Here is a 16,237-nt window from a genome sequence, read left to right as displayed (position 1 = left end):
CAATAACCTCTCCTATGGCACCACGCTTCCCCTCCAGACCAGTCAAGGCCTCCCTGTGAACAGCCTGGTGGCCAAGGCAGCACAGCCTGATCTCCTCACCCTGGATCCCCGGGAGAGGGACAGCAGCCTGCAGGCAGAGCTGCTCCACATCAGAGCCAAGAACCAGCAGCTCCTGGAGCAGAAGGCGAAGGTGGAAGGGGAGCTGTGGGAACTGAAGACTCTGATGGAGGAAGCCGGCTTCTCGTCTCTCTCTCCCATCAGGTAGGACAGGCCGACGCAATTCGGGCATGAGAGCGTGTGAGGGTATCAGGCTGCAGGGCAAGGAGGGAGCACAGACTCTTTAGGGCACTTCACCGTTACCCTTCCGTGGGCTCAAGGCATAACCCGGTTAATTTAGGCACCCCCACCCGTACCCAGTTCCTACGGCTCCGGGCGAAAGGCACCTGCCCATAACCAGTTCCTAGGGCTCAGGGCGTAATCTTCTGTGGGTTTGTGGAGCCTTTTGCCAGTGAAAAAGCCTTACACAGTAATCGCCTTACCCTCTATTTATTACCAGTCACCAAAACAGACTGCACACGCTAAGCATACAATGCTCACCACTCCTAATAAGGCAGACACACTTTTCCTGGTGGCCAGTCAGGATCAGGTCATCCGGGGACTCCAGCTTCTGCATGGTATGATTGGCAGAATGTGGAGTCTGGCAGCTCTGATCTTGGGCTGTGTCCTGGGGTTAGGTTCCAGAGAACTTCTGTTTGGACCCCAGTTTATATAGTTACATTTGAGTCCTGCTTAGCTCTTCCTTAACCAATCATTTTAAACTAAAGTCCTACAAAACAGTGTTTTTTCACCCATCTGAGCCCATTACAAAACAGTTCTTTACCCAATCAGACCCCACCACCTTAGTTGATTTAAATCTTGCAAAATTAGTTATGCAACAGACAGAAACAATCAAAGAACCAGACAGAGACCCTACAGATAAACAGTAGAGAAGTGGGGACTGTAAAGGCAAACAATAAAGAAATAGAGATTTCACAATCACAGCTGTTGATAAGTGATTCCTTGACAGACAGAATGCATCAAACAACGTTTTCTTACAATCTGTTTCTTTATCTGGTGATGGTTGGTACTATTAGGACAGGAGCCTCCTTAACAGCCCTTTATGTGAGGATGTGACTCTCTGCTTCTTAGCTTATGGCTGCTGCTCTCCTAATGTGGCTGCTGCTGCTTACTGTAGAAAAAGGCCTCAGACCTTACAGTCCTCTCCTTAATGACACTTTTACCAAAGCCGTCATTATTACAGGAGTCCAGTACTCAGACCTGTTGAGCTTGAGCTTGCCTCCTGGGTATAATTAACAAGGGCCTTATTTGACTTTGAATGCCAGCTTCCTGTATTCTCTGAACAGTTCTCTTCATCCAGCAAGCCAAAGCTATTATGCTCACTATTAGAGCCAATTGGATTCCAATGATCACCACAATGGGGTGAACCATTATATTTAGCATACCAGTTGCAGAAGGCGACCACCCTAATAGCATTTCCCACCAAGAGTGATCTCCTGCATTTGCAATAGTTTTCAGTACGAATGATTTTTGTATTATCATGTGGTACGTCAATACGTATTTGCTTTCCTGTCTGTGCAACATATTGTAAATATGAATATAACATAGGATGGGCCAACAATTTCCTTATCATGGTCTTATTCATGCCTAAGGTTACATGCGTTGCATTGTGATACAACTGTGGTTTAAACTTTAAGTAGTTTACAGTCCATAAGGGAACATAGTATTAAAAATCGCAACTTATAATTTTTGTAATATTGCAAAAACATCTAACAACTAAATAAATCATAAAAAAACAATTCCTTATAATATACTACTACCATTGGACAGTGATTCCTGACACAAACACATCCCCTTCCTGCATATATATAACAGCTGACTTTTGTTCAGTGAATATATCAAACATACATCTTTGGGTCCCTTAGGTTTGAGCATAAAAACATTTATCTCTTCTTTTGTAAATTTTGATCCTCACACACACATCCCAAATTTTCATGGGCCACACACTGAAACATGTCAATGGTTTTCCATTGCTGATGTTCTTTATATGCCCAGGAATGATGATCAGCGGAATACATAACCAAATATTTTGTTAGCTGGATTCCCAGAGGTACCACTGGATATATATCAATAGTTAGACAGGGGTGTTCTTTTACTACATATGCTCGTAGAACCATTTGGTCTTTATTCAGTGTAAAGTTTACCAATTTGCACCATGCCATTAATTGTCTCTCCCATCCTGTAACATTTTTCTAACAACAATTTTTTTTATTTCCAAAAGCAAATTTCCTTGCATACCTTCCCGAATCATTTGGATGACCAATTGCTGACTTATTTCTTGGGCCTGTGTACAGGCTAATGCTAAGGACACATTTTCTTGAATTGTTCCTGTCAAGGCTGATTCCCCACTCTAGCACTTCGAGTGCAGAAGGTGGGGGCCCGCAAGGACTCTAAAAATTAATACTGGCCACTCCAGGCTTGTATTAAACTCCCAAGGTTACAGCTTTTCTCTGACCTTGGATTGGTAGATGCTGCCACCACCCAAGGGCAAAACCCCTTTGAGAACCCAGGAAGGCACACTTGGGAATTCCTTTCTGTGGGGTACTTTCAAGCCCTCTCTCTCTCTCTCTCTCTCTCTCTCTCTCTCTCTCTCTCTCTCTCTCTCTCTCACACACACACACACACACACACACACACACACACACACACACACACACACACACACACACACACACACACACACACACACACACCCCTCCCTCTGGGGAAGAGCTGAGAAAGAAAACAAAGAAAATCAGCTGTTGCCACCAGCTAATTAAACAACATATGCACAAAACCTCTTAGGGACACAAAAATCCAATCCTGTTCTTAAAAAAGGTAAATTTTATTAAAAACAAAAAGAAAGCAGATGTATTTTCAACTTAGGCTTTTTGCTAGGTTTAAAAAAAAAACAATTACAAGGATTAAGCATCAAGATAGCTTCTTGAGGTCCAGCTTAAAGGTTACAAGCAAAACAAAAGCACCTGAGGTTAGCACAGAGGAATCCACAAGCCATAAAGAAATAAAAGGGATAAACCTAATCACATCTTCCTAGACATTTCCTGATCTACTTACATATCTGGGGTTTTAGATGAATAGTTTCTAGGTATGATACTGATGATTTTCCATACCTGGCCCAAGTTTCTCACAGCATAACTGCTCCCTGTCTGCCTCTCCCCGAGAACAACAGCAGCCAGATAAAAGGGGAGTCTTGTTTCAATTTTAAAAAGTTCTAGCCTTCCCATTGGCTCTTTTGGCCAGGTGCCCAGTCACTTCCTTTTACCTATGCATAGCAGTGAGACTTTTTAACCCTTTACAGGTAGGGCAATTAGAGAACAGCTACTAAGAGGGATTTTATAGCTACTGGCTTGCTGAGTGTCCATAAAAAGGACCTACCCTTCCCCCCACCTTCATTTATCACAGTTCCCATAGCCCCTGCTAAAAGTAATAAATCCTGTTCACCTTGCTGTTGCCATATTGGCCGTACTTTAGAAAATAAGTGTTGCCCCATTCCTCATTTTGATAAGGATGCACTGATGGGATTTCCAGATTCTTGTATTTCAGCTGTAACATAACTCAGTTTGTTTGCCAGTACCTCTATGTTAGTAGCATCCAGTATTCTAACTCCTAATCCAGGTCCACCCAAAGCAGTTTCCAATACACCCCTTAGGAGCCTTTTCTTTAGGCTTTCCACCTGTAACGATGCTGGTTCCGGTGGGAACCAACTGAGAGTGCCAATTCAGGACAAATTGCTTAAAGCGGGGCAGTTACATGCATCTGAAAAAGTGAGGTTTTTACCCACGAAAGCTTATGCCCAAATAAATCTGTTAGTCTTTAAGGTGCCACCAGACTCCTTGGTTTTTTTTGTAGATACAGACTAACACGGCTACCCCCTGATACTTGAGCCTAAGGCTGGGGTTTTTCCACCCCTAAGGCAAACCAAACCAGCCAGACAGAGAGGACTTTGGTTTTACCCCACTGGCTAACCACAAGTCATACAAGCAATTCCCTTAGACACTCCAGTTTCCCAGTATCACCACCAGTGCCACTCGTTATGGGGACAAATGGTTACGAAAACCAATGCCCTAATAAAAAAAAAAAGGTTCTCCCGCTCCCAAAGGACCAAGCCCCAGACCCAGGTCAATATACAAATCAGATCTTACCCACAAATCAAGCTGTTGCCAATCCTTTAGAATCTTAAATCTAAAGGTTTATTCATAAAAGGAAAAGATATAGTTGAGAGCTAGAATTGGTTAAATGGAATCAATTACATACAGTAATGGCAAAGTTCTTGGTTCAGGCTTGTAGCCGTGATGGAATCAAGGTTCAAATCAAGTCTCTGGAATACATCCACAGCTGGGATGGGTCATTCAGTCCTTTGTTCAAAGCTTCAGCTTGTAGCAAAGTCCCTCCAGAGGTATGAAGCAGGACTGAAGACAAGATGGAGGAGCTGCAGCAGTCTTTTATAGTCTCTTGTCATGTGGCCTCTCTTTCTTAGTTCCAAAGACAAGCATTCGGGCACATGGCAAGAAAAAAAACCACCTTAGAGTTCTGTCCATAGGCATGTTCCTGCATACCTTGCTGAGTCACAAGGTGTATCTGCCTTCTCTCAAGAGGTGGATTGTATAGCTGATGGTCCTTAATGGGCCATCAAGCAGGCTAGGCAGAGCTGACACCAACTTGTCTGGGTTGTCACCCAGAAGCATAGCACAAGTTTGAAATACAGACAGTATAGAGCCAATACTTATAACTTTAAATACAAAAATGATACATACATACAGATAGCATAATTATAACCAGCGAACCATAACCTTGTCTTAGACACCTTATTTGATCCCCTTTCTACAAGATTTGGTGCCACTACAAGCAGTGATGAGCTGTCAAAATCTTAGGAACGGGTTCCCTACTGGGTCTTCGGCGGCACGGCTCCAGCGGCTGAAGGAGCCGCCACCGAAGACCCAGTAGGGAACCGCCCGGTGAGTACACCCCCCATCCATGTCCTGCCCCCGACTGCCCCCCTCAGAAACCGCAGCCCATAACCCCCCGCCCCGCTCCTTGTCCCCTGACCACTCCTTCCCGAGACCCCCAACCCTAACTGCCCCCCAGGACCCCACCCCCTGCCCAACTCGCCCCGCTCCCTGTCCCCTGACTGCCCCGACCCCATCCACCACCACCCCGACAGACCCCCGGAACTCCCACGCGGCGCCTACCCAACCTCCCCTTCCCCATCCCCTGACTGCCCCCCAAGAACCTCTGCCCCATCCAACCCCCGCCCCACCTCCCGCTCCCTGTCCCCGCCTTATCCAACCCCCCCGGCCTCTTACCCCGTGCCAGAGCCGCGCGGCCGGGGCCAGGGCCCGGGATCAGGCAGCGCCGTGCGGCCGGAGTTGGGGCCGGGGCTGGGCCGGAGCCGGGTCGGGCCGCGCAGTGCCTGGAGTCCTCCTCACGCCCCGCCCCAGCTCACCTGCAGAAAGCCCTGCTTATTCGCGGGAAGCAGGGGAGGGGGAGGAGAAGCCGGGGGGAGCATCAGGGGAGGAGGCGGAGCTAGGTGAGCTGGGGCCGGGAGCAGGGCAGGGAGCTGCCAGAGATTTTGTTAAATTTAAAAGCCCTTTTAGAACCGGGACAACCGGTTCTAAAAGGGCTTCTAAATTTAACAACCGGTTCCCTCGAACCGGTGGGAACCGGCTCCAGCTCACCACTGACTACAAGACCTTGGTTTCAACAATGAACTGTACGGTTCCAATTCATATTAATAATGTCACACCACCCCTCCTGGCTGCCAAGCAAATCCAATAACCTTCAGTAGTTCACCCTGAGATAGTGTTAGGGCAGCTATACTTTCACTGGGCCTTTATTGTACTGCCCCTTGTAGTAATCAGGGAAGGTGTTGTAATTCCCTCTTCTTGTCCAGCGTGAGCTCAGTTATCCCGTGCTTACACAGTGAAATAAGCTAAACAGCCCCTTATCCTTGGATAACTGCATCCATGTTAGAGGGGTTTCACTGCTTTAACTAGGGGATGTCTACACTGCAATTGGACACCCCAGGCTGGCCCGTGCCGGCTGGGGCGAAGGGGCTGTTTAATTGCAGTATAGACATTCGGGCTTGAGCTGGGGCCTGGGCTCTAGGACCCAGCGAGGTGGGATGGTCTAGGAGCTCAGGCTGCAGCCTGAGCGTGTACACCGCAATTAAATTGCCCCTTAGCCTGAGTCAGCGGGCACGGGCCAGCCGTGGGTGTCTGACTGCAGTGTAGACATCCCCTATGTCAGCGAAACCTCCCCCTCCTCCGACTTCGCTATGGGCTAAACTTTTCCAAACATGGCATGGCCTGGATCACAGAACCCCTGGGGGCCTGACAGAGGGCATCCTGGGTCACAGAACCCCCAAGGGCCTGGCAGGGGGTGTCTTGGGTCACAGAATCCCCAAGGGCCTGGCAGGGGGTGTCTTGGGTCACAGAACCCTCAAGGGCCTGGCAGGGGGTGTCCTGGGTCACAACCCCCACCCCCCCGGGGGCCTGGCAGAGGGTGTCCTGGGTCACAGAACCCCCCGGGGGCCTGGCAGGGGGTGTCCTGGGTCACAACCCCCACCCCCCCGGGGGCCTGGCAGAGGACATCCTGGGTCACAGAACCCCCCAGGGGCCTGGCAGAGGGTGTCCTGGGTCACAGAACCCCCCGGAGGCCTGGCAGGGGGTGTCTTGGGTCACAGAACCCCCCGGGGGCCTGGCAGGGGGTGTCTTGGGTCACAACCCCCACCCCCCCGGGGGCCTGGCAGAGGGTGTCCTGGGTCACAGAACCCCCCGGGGGCCTGGCAGGGGGTGTCCTGGGTCACAGAACCCCCCGGGGGCCTGGCAGGGGGCGTCCTGGGTCACAGAACCCCTGGGGTCTGGCAGTGTCCAGCTGACAGCTGTAGATCCCTGGCTAGTTGGGGAGGGAGGTGGGGATGAATCACAATTAAATGGGAGGGCCTGGGGACAGGGGAGACACAGGGTGTGGGCAGGACAATATGGGCTAAGGCCCAGGGCAGTGGCTGTAGAGAAGAGAGCGATGTGGATGTCTGCACAATGCATCTCTCTTCCAGTGCCTGCGGGCCTAGGCCATAGGTTGCATTACAGCCTCCTGATCCTGGAGAAGTTCTCAGGCTACGTCTTCACTACCCGCCTGAATCGGCGGGTAGAAATCGATCTCTTGGGGATCGAATTATCGCGTCTCGTCGGGACGCGACAATCGATCCCCGAATCGACGCTTGTACTCCACCAGCGCAGGTAGGAGTAAGTGCCGTCGACGGGGGAGCCGCGGAGGTCGATTTGCCGCCGTCCTCACAGCAGGGTAAGTCGGCTCGGATACGTCGAATTCAGCTACGCTATTTGCGTAGCTGAATTTGCGTATCTTAAATCGACACCCCCCCCCCCCCCCCCCCCCGTAGTGAAGACGTAGCCTCAGAGGGCACTGGCCTGGTTGTGCTCCACCCTGGACTGCCAGTGGGGAAGGGAAGTGGTTCCATGCTGCTGCCACCCCTCTGCATGGCAGCCTCACTCTCCTGCTTAGCACATCCCCATGGCAAATTGCACGTGGGGGCAGAGGGTGGGCTGGCCAGGGGAGGGGCCGGTTTGCACCCAGGAGCCAGCTGTGCTGCTTGGAGGAGGGTGGGGCCCTCAGTGGAGAGCAGAGGGGCCAGAGTCTGTGCCTGAGGGGCATTCAGGGGAGGGATTCCAGCTGCTCCCTGTCAGCCGCCACGTGGTGCCCCAGGTTACTATCTGTATTGTGCTAGCACCTGGGAGCTCAGTGATGGCCCAGGCCCCCGTGACGCTAGGCGCTGTCCAGACACAGACAGAGTCAGTGCTCGCCCCTAGGAGCGGCCAAGCTACGTATCAGACAGGAGACAAGAGCTGGACACAGATTGGGGAGAACCAGGAGCCAGAGAGACAAAACTGGGCAGTGGGCTCCACTCATCACTGACCTGCAGGGATCACGGCAGTGCGGAGCCTGAAGGCAGGGTTCGAAAGCAGCTGGGGAGGATTTTGCAGATGGTCGGGCAGGGAGCGTCTCCCAGGCCAGGGGCAGCACAGGACGATGGCGGCTGGCATCCCAGGCACAGCAGAGCTGGGAGGCAACTGTTCGCTGCTGACTGGGATGATGGGGTGGCTGGGGAGAGGCTGCGAAAGGGAGGACCATGGTTTGTGTGTGATGGAGATGGGGGAGCCAATGAGAGATGTGAAGAGAGATAGGGTGACCAGACAGCAAATGTGAAAAATCGGGACAGGGGGTGGGGGGTAATAGGAGCCTATATAAGAAAAAGACCCAAAAATTGGGATTGTCCCTATAAAATCAGGACATCTGGTCACCCTAAAGAGAGAGGGGCGCCAGGCCAGGCAATGATCATTGCAGGGGCATTGGAAATTGCCAGGAGTCCTGCCAGCCGCTTGGCCTGGCATGCAGCTGCCCAGGGCCCCTCCCAAGGCAGCATGGAGGGCGATCGATGGCCTGGGAGAACAGGGCAAGAGGAACTCTCCAGCCCTCTCTGAGCTGGGGGGATCTGTGGGGATGGGGAGTAGAGGTGGGGAGCTGCTCTGGGGTTGGGTTGTTTCAGGCTCCCCACGCTGACGGCAGCCCCCATGTCCCCTGCAGGAAAGCCCTGCTGAGCCTGTGCCTGGAGACCGCCGAGCTGAAGGAGCGGCTGGGGGGATCCCCGTTGTCAGAGGGTTGGGAGGATGAGGCGGAGGCCAGGGGGGCCCTGCGCACCCAGAGCAGGAAGCTGCAGAGCTCGGAGACCGTCGTCACCCTCCTCAAGGAGCAGCTGGTGCTGAACTGCCCGGAGGGCGAGAGCAAGTTCCCGCCCCAGCTCGTCACCGGCATGGCCACGGAGATCGACCGGCTCCGGGCAGAGATGGGGGTGGCACCTGCGAAGCGCCCGGCCCTGGAGGGGCAGCTCCAGGAGGATCCAGCAAAGAGGCCCTGCCCTGGGTCCCAGGCGGTGGAGTTGGGACCAGCCCAAGCCCCCAGGGGCATGAGCCAGGTAACTCCCTTGGCTTAAGGGGCTGGGAGTGGGAGAGGTTCAGCCCTCAGCAAGGAGCCTGCCCTGGCCAGCAGGGGGCAGCCTTCTCTGGTTGCCTGTTGGCTTCCCATGCCAGGAGAGGGATGGAGCCAGCCCCGGGTGCCCCTGAACTAGAAGCCATTGCAGTAGATGGGAACCTGACACCCCCTTCCCTGGCCAGCCAAGCTGGGGGAAAGGGAGGGCAATACGGGCACCTTGGGCAGCCCGGGCTCCTTCCCAGTGATCAGAGTGACACAACAGAGCTGTCTTCACTCCCCCTGGCTCGCAGAGCTCAGACCTGCCACAGAGCCTGCTCCCCATCTGCATCTGCCAAGGCAACCGGTTTTTCAGGAGGGGCTGCCCCCGTGGGCCACCTTTGTGCCCTTCCCTGTCCCGTCTGTCTGTCCGTCTGCCGCCTCTGTGCCCCATCCCCTGTCTGTGTGTCTGTCTATCGCCTCTGTGCCCCTTCTCCTATCTGTCTGTCTGCCCCTACTGTGCCCCTTCCCTGTCTGTGTGTCTGTCTGCCGCCTCTGTGCCCTATCCCCAGTCCGTGTGTCTGTGTGCTGCCTCTGTGCCCCTTCCCTATCTGTGTGTCTGTCTGCCGCCTCTATGCCCTATCCCCTGTCTGTGTGTCTGTCTGCCGCCTCTGTGCCCTGTCCCCTGTCTGTCTGTGCACGCTGTTCCTCTGTCTCATTGTCAGTGACTGCCCCCAGCTTTGGCTCTGGACCCCAAGCTCTCACCCTGCCCCTGACATTTCTCCCCCTTGCTGTTGGTGCCAGTGCCCTGTGGCTGGCAAAGAGCCACCCTCCCAGGCAGGTGAGGGGAGGCAATGGGCCTAGGTGCCGTACTGTGTTTGGGGCTCCCCTCACCCCATTGCAGCCTGAGGGAGCGGGTGGGGCAGGCAGGCAATGGAGGGAAAGGCCAGGGGTTAGTTAGGTGACTCACACACTCATTGTTCCAGCTGCATCAGCTGAGGGGGCTGGCTAGCGGCTGTGTCACTGCTTGCTTCCTTCCTTCCCAGCAGATGAAGGGCAGCCCTGCGGGCAGCTGGCAGCAGTTGGTGGAGCCGGCGGTAGGGCCGTCAGGGCAGCTGGTTCAGTGCCGGCAGCGCAACCAAGAGCTGCAGGACAAGCTGGCCGTGTCAGAGGCCACAGTGCGGGCTCAGGCGGAGCAGCTGGAGCAGTACAGGACCCTGCTCAGTGAGTCGGCCTTGCGCCTGGTGCTGGCGGGGGGTGAGGGGAGAGCTGCACTGGGGTTCCCTCTCCCTCTGCACCGGGAAATGGAGACAGCCGGGGTCCTGTCCTTCCCGCGTCCCAGGGAGCTGGGCTGAGGCCAGGCGGGTGAGAGAATCCAGAATCATAGACACAGTCTGGAATGGAGCCGTTCTGTGCGGAGCTGCAGTCGCCTGTCTGGGGCCAAGGGAGAACAAGTGGGGCCCTTGGTCTGTGGGACTCCACTATAGGTATCTGTCCCTGGGCTGGAGCCCCACTGCGCCGGGTGCTGCCCAAACACCGAACAGACACAGCCCCTGCCCCAGGTAGGAGGCAGCATGTTCCCAGCAGAAGGCAGAGCCCCGTGGGGTCCCAGGCCCATGGGGCCCACACGCCAGAGGCCCAGGCTGCCATGTTGGCTCTTTGTCCCGGCAGGCGAGCCCTTGGTGCAGCAGGACAACAAGCAGGTGCAGGTGGACCTCCAGGATCTGGGCTATGAGACGTGCGGGAGGAGTGAAAATGAGGCCGACCGGGAGGAGACCCCCAGCCCTGGTAAGGAGCAAGTGGGGAGGGGGCAGGGCTGGGGGGAGATGGCAGCCTTTGGGCCCAGCCCCTGAAGCTCTGCCCTCGGTGCCGTCCCGTGCCCAGCAGCCCACCGGCACGGGCACTCTCACCACTTGGTTACCGGCAGTTTGCTTTAAAACGAGCTGCTCATTTTGTGGGACCTACAGAAAATCTCTCTGGGTTTCTCCCTGGCGCTCTGCAGTGGCAGTGACACTACCCAGCCCTAGGCCCAGCCCTGCCTGGGGCTCCACGGTGCCAGGCAGTACCCCCGCCAGAGGCCTGTGTGTGGTTCTTCCGTCCTTCTAGGAGCTGACCGGGAGCCCTACGGCCAAAGCTGCTCCCCCAAATCCCTCCGGCCCATCTCCCCGTGGGGCTTAGACCCCCAGCAGCAGGGGCTGGGCACCCCGAGACCTCAGGCCTTCCTTTCCCTCCCCAGAGTGCGAGGAGCCAGATGTGTTCAGCAAGGCCGGCCTGATGGAGGAGCTGAGCCGGCCGGGGCCACGGGGGGGCCTGTGCTGGGGCCAGTCGGAAGACGTTGCCGTTCTGCAACAGCATGTGCGGGAGCTCCAGGTGCAGCTGCAGAACTCGAACAAGGCACTCCAGAGGCTGCAGCGCCGCACCCGCTCCTTCTCCAGCACCAGTGACTACGCCTCGGGCGCCGAGCGGCTCCACAAGCTGGTGCCCAGCGCCACCGACGAGGATGAGGGCTGGCAGTCTGATGGCGTTGGGGCCTTCTGCCCCCCTGCGCTCCAGGCCAGCAGAGACCTCGAGTGGCTCGTCCACAGGGTGTCCCTGCTGGAGGCCCAGCTGCCCAGGCCCCGGGCAGGAGGGGTGCTGCCTGAGGAACTGCGCTCTGCCGTCTGGCCAGGGTAGGGAGCAGATAGACTCCAGAGCAGGTGGAGGGGGACAGGCCTGCTGGGCCAGACCCACAGCTGGAGGGAGTGGGCCGGGGCTTCCAGGCAGCAATGCTGAGTTACAGCAGCTGAGTCTCTGGCCATGTGGGCCATGCACCCAGGGCAGGTGCCAGTTAACTCTGGCATCCTCCCCTCCAGCAGGCAGCGGGTGAAAGGCCCAGAAAGCGGAGGCACAACCCAGCACGGACTTGGCATAGCTAGAACCATTGGGGCGGTGAGAGCATCTCCGGGCAATGGGCTCTGCTCTCCACAGCCATGCAGGCCCATGCCCGGAGCGAGCGCCCTCCAGCAGCTGCTGAGGGATCCTTCAGAACCTCCCCCCCGTCCTCCTGGGCCTGTGTCTAAGGGTTGGGGACCTCAGGGCTTGGCCCTTTGCCAGCAGGAGGCCAAGGGTCTGGGTGGGCAGGCCACTGGGCTCGGCCTCGCTTTGCGTGCCTTTGCTGCACAGGCCAGAGTCTGTGGAGGCTCCAGCTGTCTGGAGGTGAGGCTGGCGCCTCTTCTGGCAGCTCGCTTGCCCTGGGGAGGGACGGTCTGAGAGCAGCCAGGCCGGGGTGCCGCCCCTCCCCCTGCCCTCTCTGCCCAGCTAACTCCCCCCTCTGGCTGGCTAACCCTCCTGCCCTCTGCCCTGGCAGGAAATATGACTCGCTGATCCAGGCCCAAGCACGGGAGCTCTCTCACCTGCGCCAGAAGATGCGGGAAGGGCGCAGCGTGTGCCGCCTGCTCACCCAGCACCTCAGGGACACTGTCAAATCCTTCGAGGAGCTTCTCCGAGGCACCGACATCGACTACTACATGGGCCAGAGCTTTCGGGAGCACTTGGCCCAGGGTGGCCAGTTGGCCGAGAGGCTGAGCAGCAAGCTGAGCAGCAGTGCGTGGCTGAGTAACATGCCGATCTGGGGGCACCACTCAGGGCCGGTGCAAGGAAGTTTCGCGCCCTAGGCGAAACTTCCACCTTGCACCCCCCTCCCAGCCCTGCAGCAGCTCCCCACCCCCCCCCTCCCTGAGGCCCCCCCCCGCAGCAGCTCCCCACCCCAGCTCACCTCTGCTCTGCCTCCTCCCCGGACATGCCGCCCCCATTCTAATTCTCCTCCCCTCCCAGGCTTGAGGTACCAAACAGCTGATTGGCGCTGCAAGCCTGGGAGGCGGGAGAAGTGGAGCAGTGATGGCGTGCTCGGGGAGGGGGTGTAGCAGAGGTGAGCTGGGGTGGGGAGCCCTGCGGCAGCTCCCCCTCCCCGCCCTGAGGCACCCCTGTGGCAGCTCCCCACCCCCCCGGCCCGGGGAGCCGTGCGGCAGCTCCCCACCCCAGCTCACCTCTGCTCCGCCTCCTCCCCGAGCACGCTGCCCCCGCTCTAATTCTCCTCCCCTCCCAGGCTTGCGGCGCCAAACAGCTGATTGGCGCTGCAAGCCTGGGAGGCGGGAGAAGTGGAGCAGTGACCGCGCGCTCGGGGAGGGAGCGTAGGAACGCTGTAAAAAAAAATTGGGGGCACCGCTTTTTGGCGCCCACAAACCTTGGCGCCCTAGGCAACCGCCTAGTTTGCCTAAATGGTAGCACCGGCCCTGGCACCACTGGCTGATGGAACTCACCGCCACTAGATCTCATTGAGGCCAGGGGTTTAGGAGGATTCCCCAAAGGATGAATGTTTATATGGAGAGAGAACAGCTGCAGCTACAGGGCTAATCTTAATACTACATGAGAGGGGACGTAGGCTTTCCTACCTTGGGGAATGACCGTGGTTGGAAGGAAAGTCCCTCAAGGGCCGGTGATCCCATAATTGCCCACTGCAGCAGCTAGTGTGTCCCATGGTCAGAGACTGCGCTAGCCCCATCTGCCCTCCTCTGGCAATTGCTGTCTTTGCTGGTTGGCTGACAACAGCATTTCCCTGCACATGCTAGGGAAGGTCCCTTTGTATCTCTCCAGCACCCGACGCGTGTCAGGGTGTTGCGGGGCAGAGCTGGAGGGTGAGGCCCTGAGATGGCTCCACCTTGCGCTGAGAGCTGGCTGGAGGCCAGGGTCCCACAGAGAGGGGGGTTACCCCCAGGCATGGAGAGCGCTGCCCTGGCCTAGCGTAGCTGCATGACCACTCCTCCCAGGATGGCTGCCCCCTCCGGAGCAGGTGGGAACAGCTTGGGGACTGGGACTGGAGCAGGGGCAATTTAGTCTGGGGTACTGCGTGGGGGAGGGGACCCGGGGTCTGTCAGTGGTCTCTCAGTGACAGGGGGCCTGTGCTCTCAGTGGTCTCTCAGTGGGGGGGGGCATGGTCTCTTGGTGACGGGGGGTTGGGGGCCCTGTGGCTGTTGTTTCTCTGCGACGGAGGAGCCATGGTCTCTCGCAATGGGGGAGGAGGGGGGCGTGGTTTCTCAGCGACGGGGGAGGGGGGTATGGTCTCTCGGTGTCACAGAATGGAGGGTGCTGTGCTCTGGCATGGGGGCCCAAGGGGAGCTGGCGCTGTGCCGCCCTGCGCCCCTGACAGGGCTTTGGAGCAGAGCCCGGAGCTGGAGCGCGGAGCAGTGGAGTTGCAGGTTTTTGCCTGGCGCTGGAGCGGAGCCGGAGCACAGCTCCAAAGCCCTGCCTGACAAGCCCCTCTGGCTTTGCTTTCAGGGGATCGCTCTGATGTGGAGGATAAAACCGGACACGAATTCGTGGCGCTCAGGTAACCACACGGGTGATTCCAGGGAGCCCTGGGATGTCTGCTCTGGCAGGGTGCCTGCCGCACTGCACGGGGCTCAGGCTGCTTTGCAGAGCAAAGGGCACCGGCCTCTTCTTCGCTGACCGGCTGCTGGCAAAGGGGAGTCCAAGGGCCTCCCAGGGCTCTCCAGCTGTGCTAGGCTGCCTCTCCTCTACTAGCCCCGTAAGACTGAGCAAAGAGGCCAGCGGAGCCCGTTCCCAGCCCAGGGGAGACATTGGCTAGTGGCACGTAGGCTAATACCTGCAAAGCTGTCTCCTTTGCGCCCCTGCATGCGGGGGCCCGGCCATGCCCAGGAGCCTGGGACAGGGCATCTGAAGACTTTCATATCAGTGTGCGGGGGTCTTTGTAGTGAGGAACACCCTCATGAGAGCAGGAAGGGGCCCATGTGGGCGGATGGCTTGGATACTTGAGAGTGAGTGGGAAGCTGGGTGTGCCAAAGACAAGGCCATCAGACCCTGTAGAGAGAGGGGGCATGGGAATGCATGGGGCAGGGGAACGCATGGTCTCAGTGCACCATGCGAGGCCACCCCTACCGTTGAACATGTGAACTGTGCGCGCGTGTAGATGTGGGGCTGACACATGCTCCCTCCCAGGCTGAGCAAGGAGCTCCGGGAGAAGGAGAGGATGATTGAGACCCTTCAGGCCAAGCTCCAGGAGCGCTGCGAGACCCCATCCAGCAGCCGTGCGCTCTCCGAGTCACCCCGCTCCAACAGCAGCGCCTCCTTCCTGTCTGATGGCCCGGAGGCCTGCTCCGACGGGGATGCCACCAGTGAGTACAGCCAGCTCCAGGGGGATCGCGGCAAGCAGCCGTCCCGGCACCTCACAGGTAAAGCTGGGCGCTTCTGTGTCCTATGGACTGTGCCCAGGCAGGGGCTGGCAGAATGGGGAGGCTGCCCCAAGCCCTCTGTGCGCTCTCAGGGCTGACCAGGGCACGCAACGGGAACTGGTCTCTAGTGTCCCGAGCCGAGTCCCTTCCCCACAGTGTCTCAGGGCTCACCTCCAGCCCACAGGAGATGAGTCTTCGACTCTGGCAGCCCCATGATACTTCCATCCCAGCCAATCCATCTGCCACTGGCCTCTGCAAAATAACACTCACAGCTACCGCCTCTCAGGGAGGTGGATTAGCTACGCCGATGGGAGAGCGCTCTCTCACGTAAGCACGACAGCTGCACCGATGCAGTGTGTGAAGTGTAGACCTGCCTTCAGAATCAGGGGGGCACCCGCCTCACTCATAATGACCCTTCCAGCTCCTCCCACTGAAGTACCTTTAGGTGCTGTCAGACATCTGTGAATTCTCGGGACGCTGCCGGCTTGGAATCGAGGCTGTGTGAAGCTGTTCCCTGGCCGCCTCCTGCCCCAGAGTCCCCTGCCACTCAACCATGTTATCCTATAAAAGAATATTATTTTTCTCCCCTGGGTGGTTGTGTTAAGAGCCCCCAAACACCAGGGAAGCTGGCTGGGAGGGGAGGGAGGTGGCACTTGTCTTCAGTGGCTTCTGGACCTGGCAATGATTAACCCGAGGTACTTAACACCTTGAGGGAGCCACCAAACTTTGCAGGCTGGCTAGAGCTGTGGGAGGAACCCCAGTAGCCTTTACAACCATGCAAATACCTTGAGTGAACTGATTGCCAGTGTGCTCCTGCTCTGAGAGCCCAGCCTGGCCTCCATCGTGCAGCAGGACACAGAGTGGACAGAGAGCGGGACCCAGAAAGGCTGGAGAGCTGGCTCTCTCCCTGC

The 16,237-nt window shown here is 57.1% G+C and overlaps 1 protein-coding gene across 1 annotated transcript in view; it reads left to right on the top strand.

Moving 5' to 3' along the window:
* Positions 1 to 16,237, top strand: part of LOC135882268 (myomegalin-like) — a 77,554-nt gene that overhangs the window by 38,702 nt on the left and 22,615 nt on the right. The window contains exons 19-26 of the mRNA XM_065409112.1: positions 38 to 261; positions 8,719 to 9,106; positions 10,146 to 10,323; positions 10,771 to 10,887; positions 11,336 to 11,768; positions 12,446 to 12,681; positions 14,413 to 14,464; positions 15,094 to 15,326. Coding sequence (XP_065265184.1) covers positions 38 to 261; positions 8,719 to 9,106; positions 10,146 to 10,323; positions 10,771 to 10,887; positions 11,336 to 11,768; positions 12,446 to 12,681; positions 14,413 to 14,464; positions 15,094 to 15,326 — 1,861 coding nt within the window. The remainder of the gene's footprint in view (positions 1 to 37; positions 262 to 8,718; positions 9,107 to 10,145; positions 10,324 to 10,770; positions 10,888 to 11,335; positions 11,769 to 12,445; positions 12,682 to 14,412; positions 14,465 to 15,093; positions 15,327 to 16,237) is intronic.

Source organism: Emys orbicularis, chromosome 8, assembly GCF_028017835.1.
Source record: "Emys orbicularis isolate rEmyOrb1 chromosome 8, rEmyOrb1.hap1, whole genome shotgun sequence".
NCBI classification, from domain to species: Eukaryota; Metazoa; Chordata; order Testudines; family Emydidae; genus Emys; species Emys orbicularis.
The sequence above is the reverse complement of the archived record's forward strand: the minus strand, read 5'-3'. Positions and strand labels throughout refer to the sequence as shown.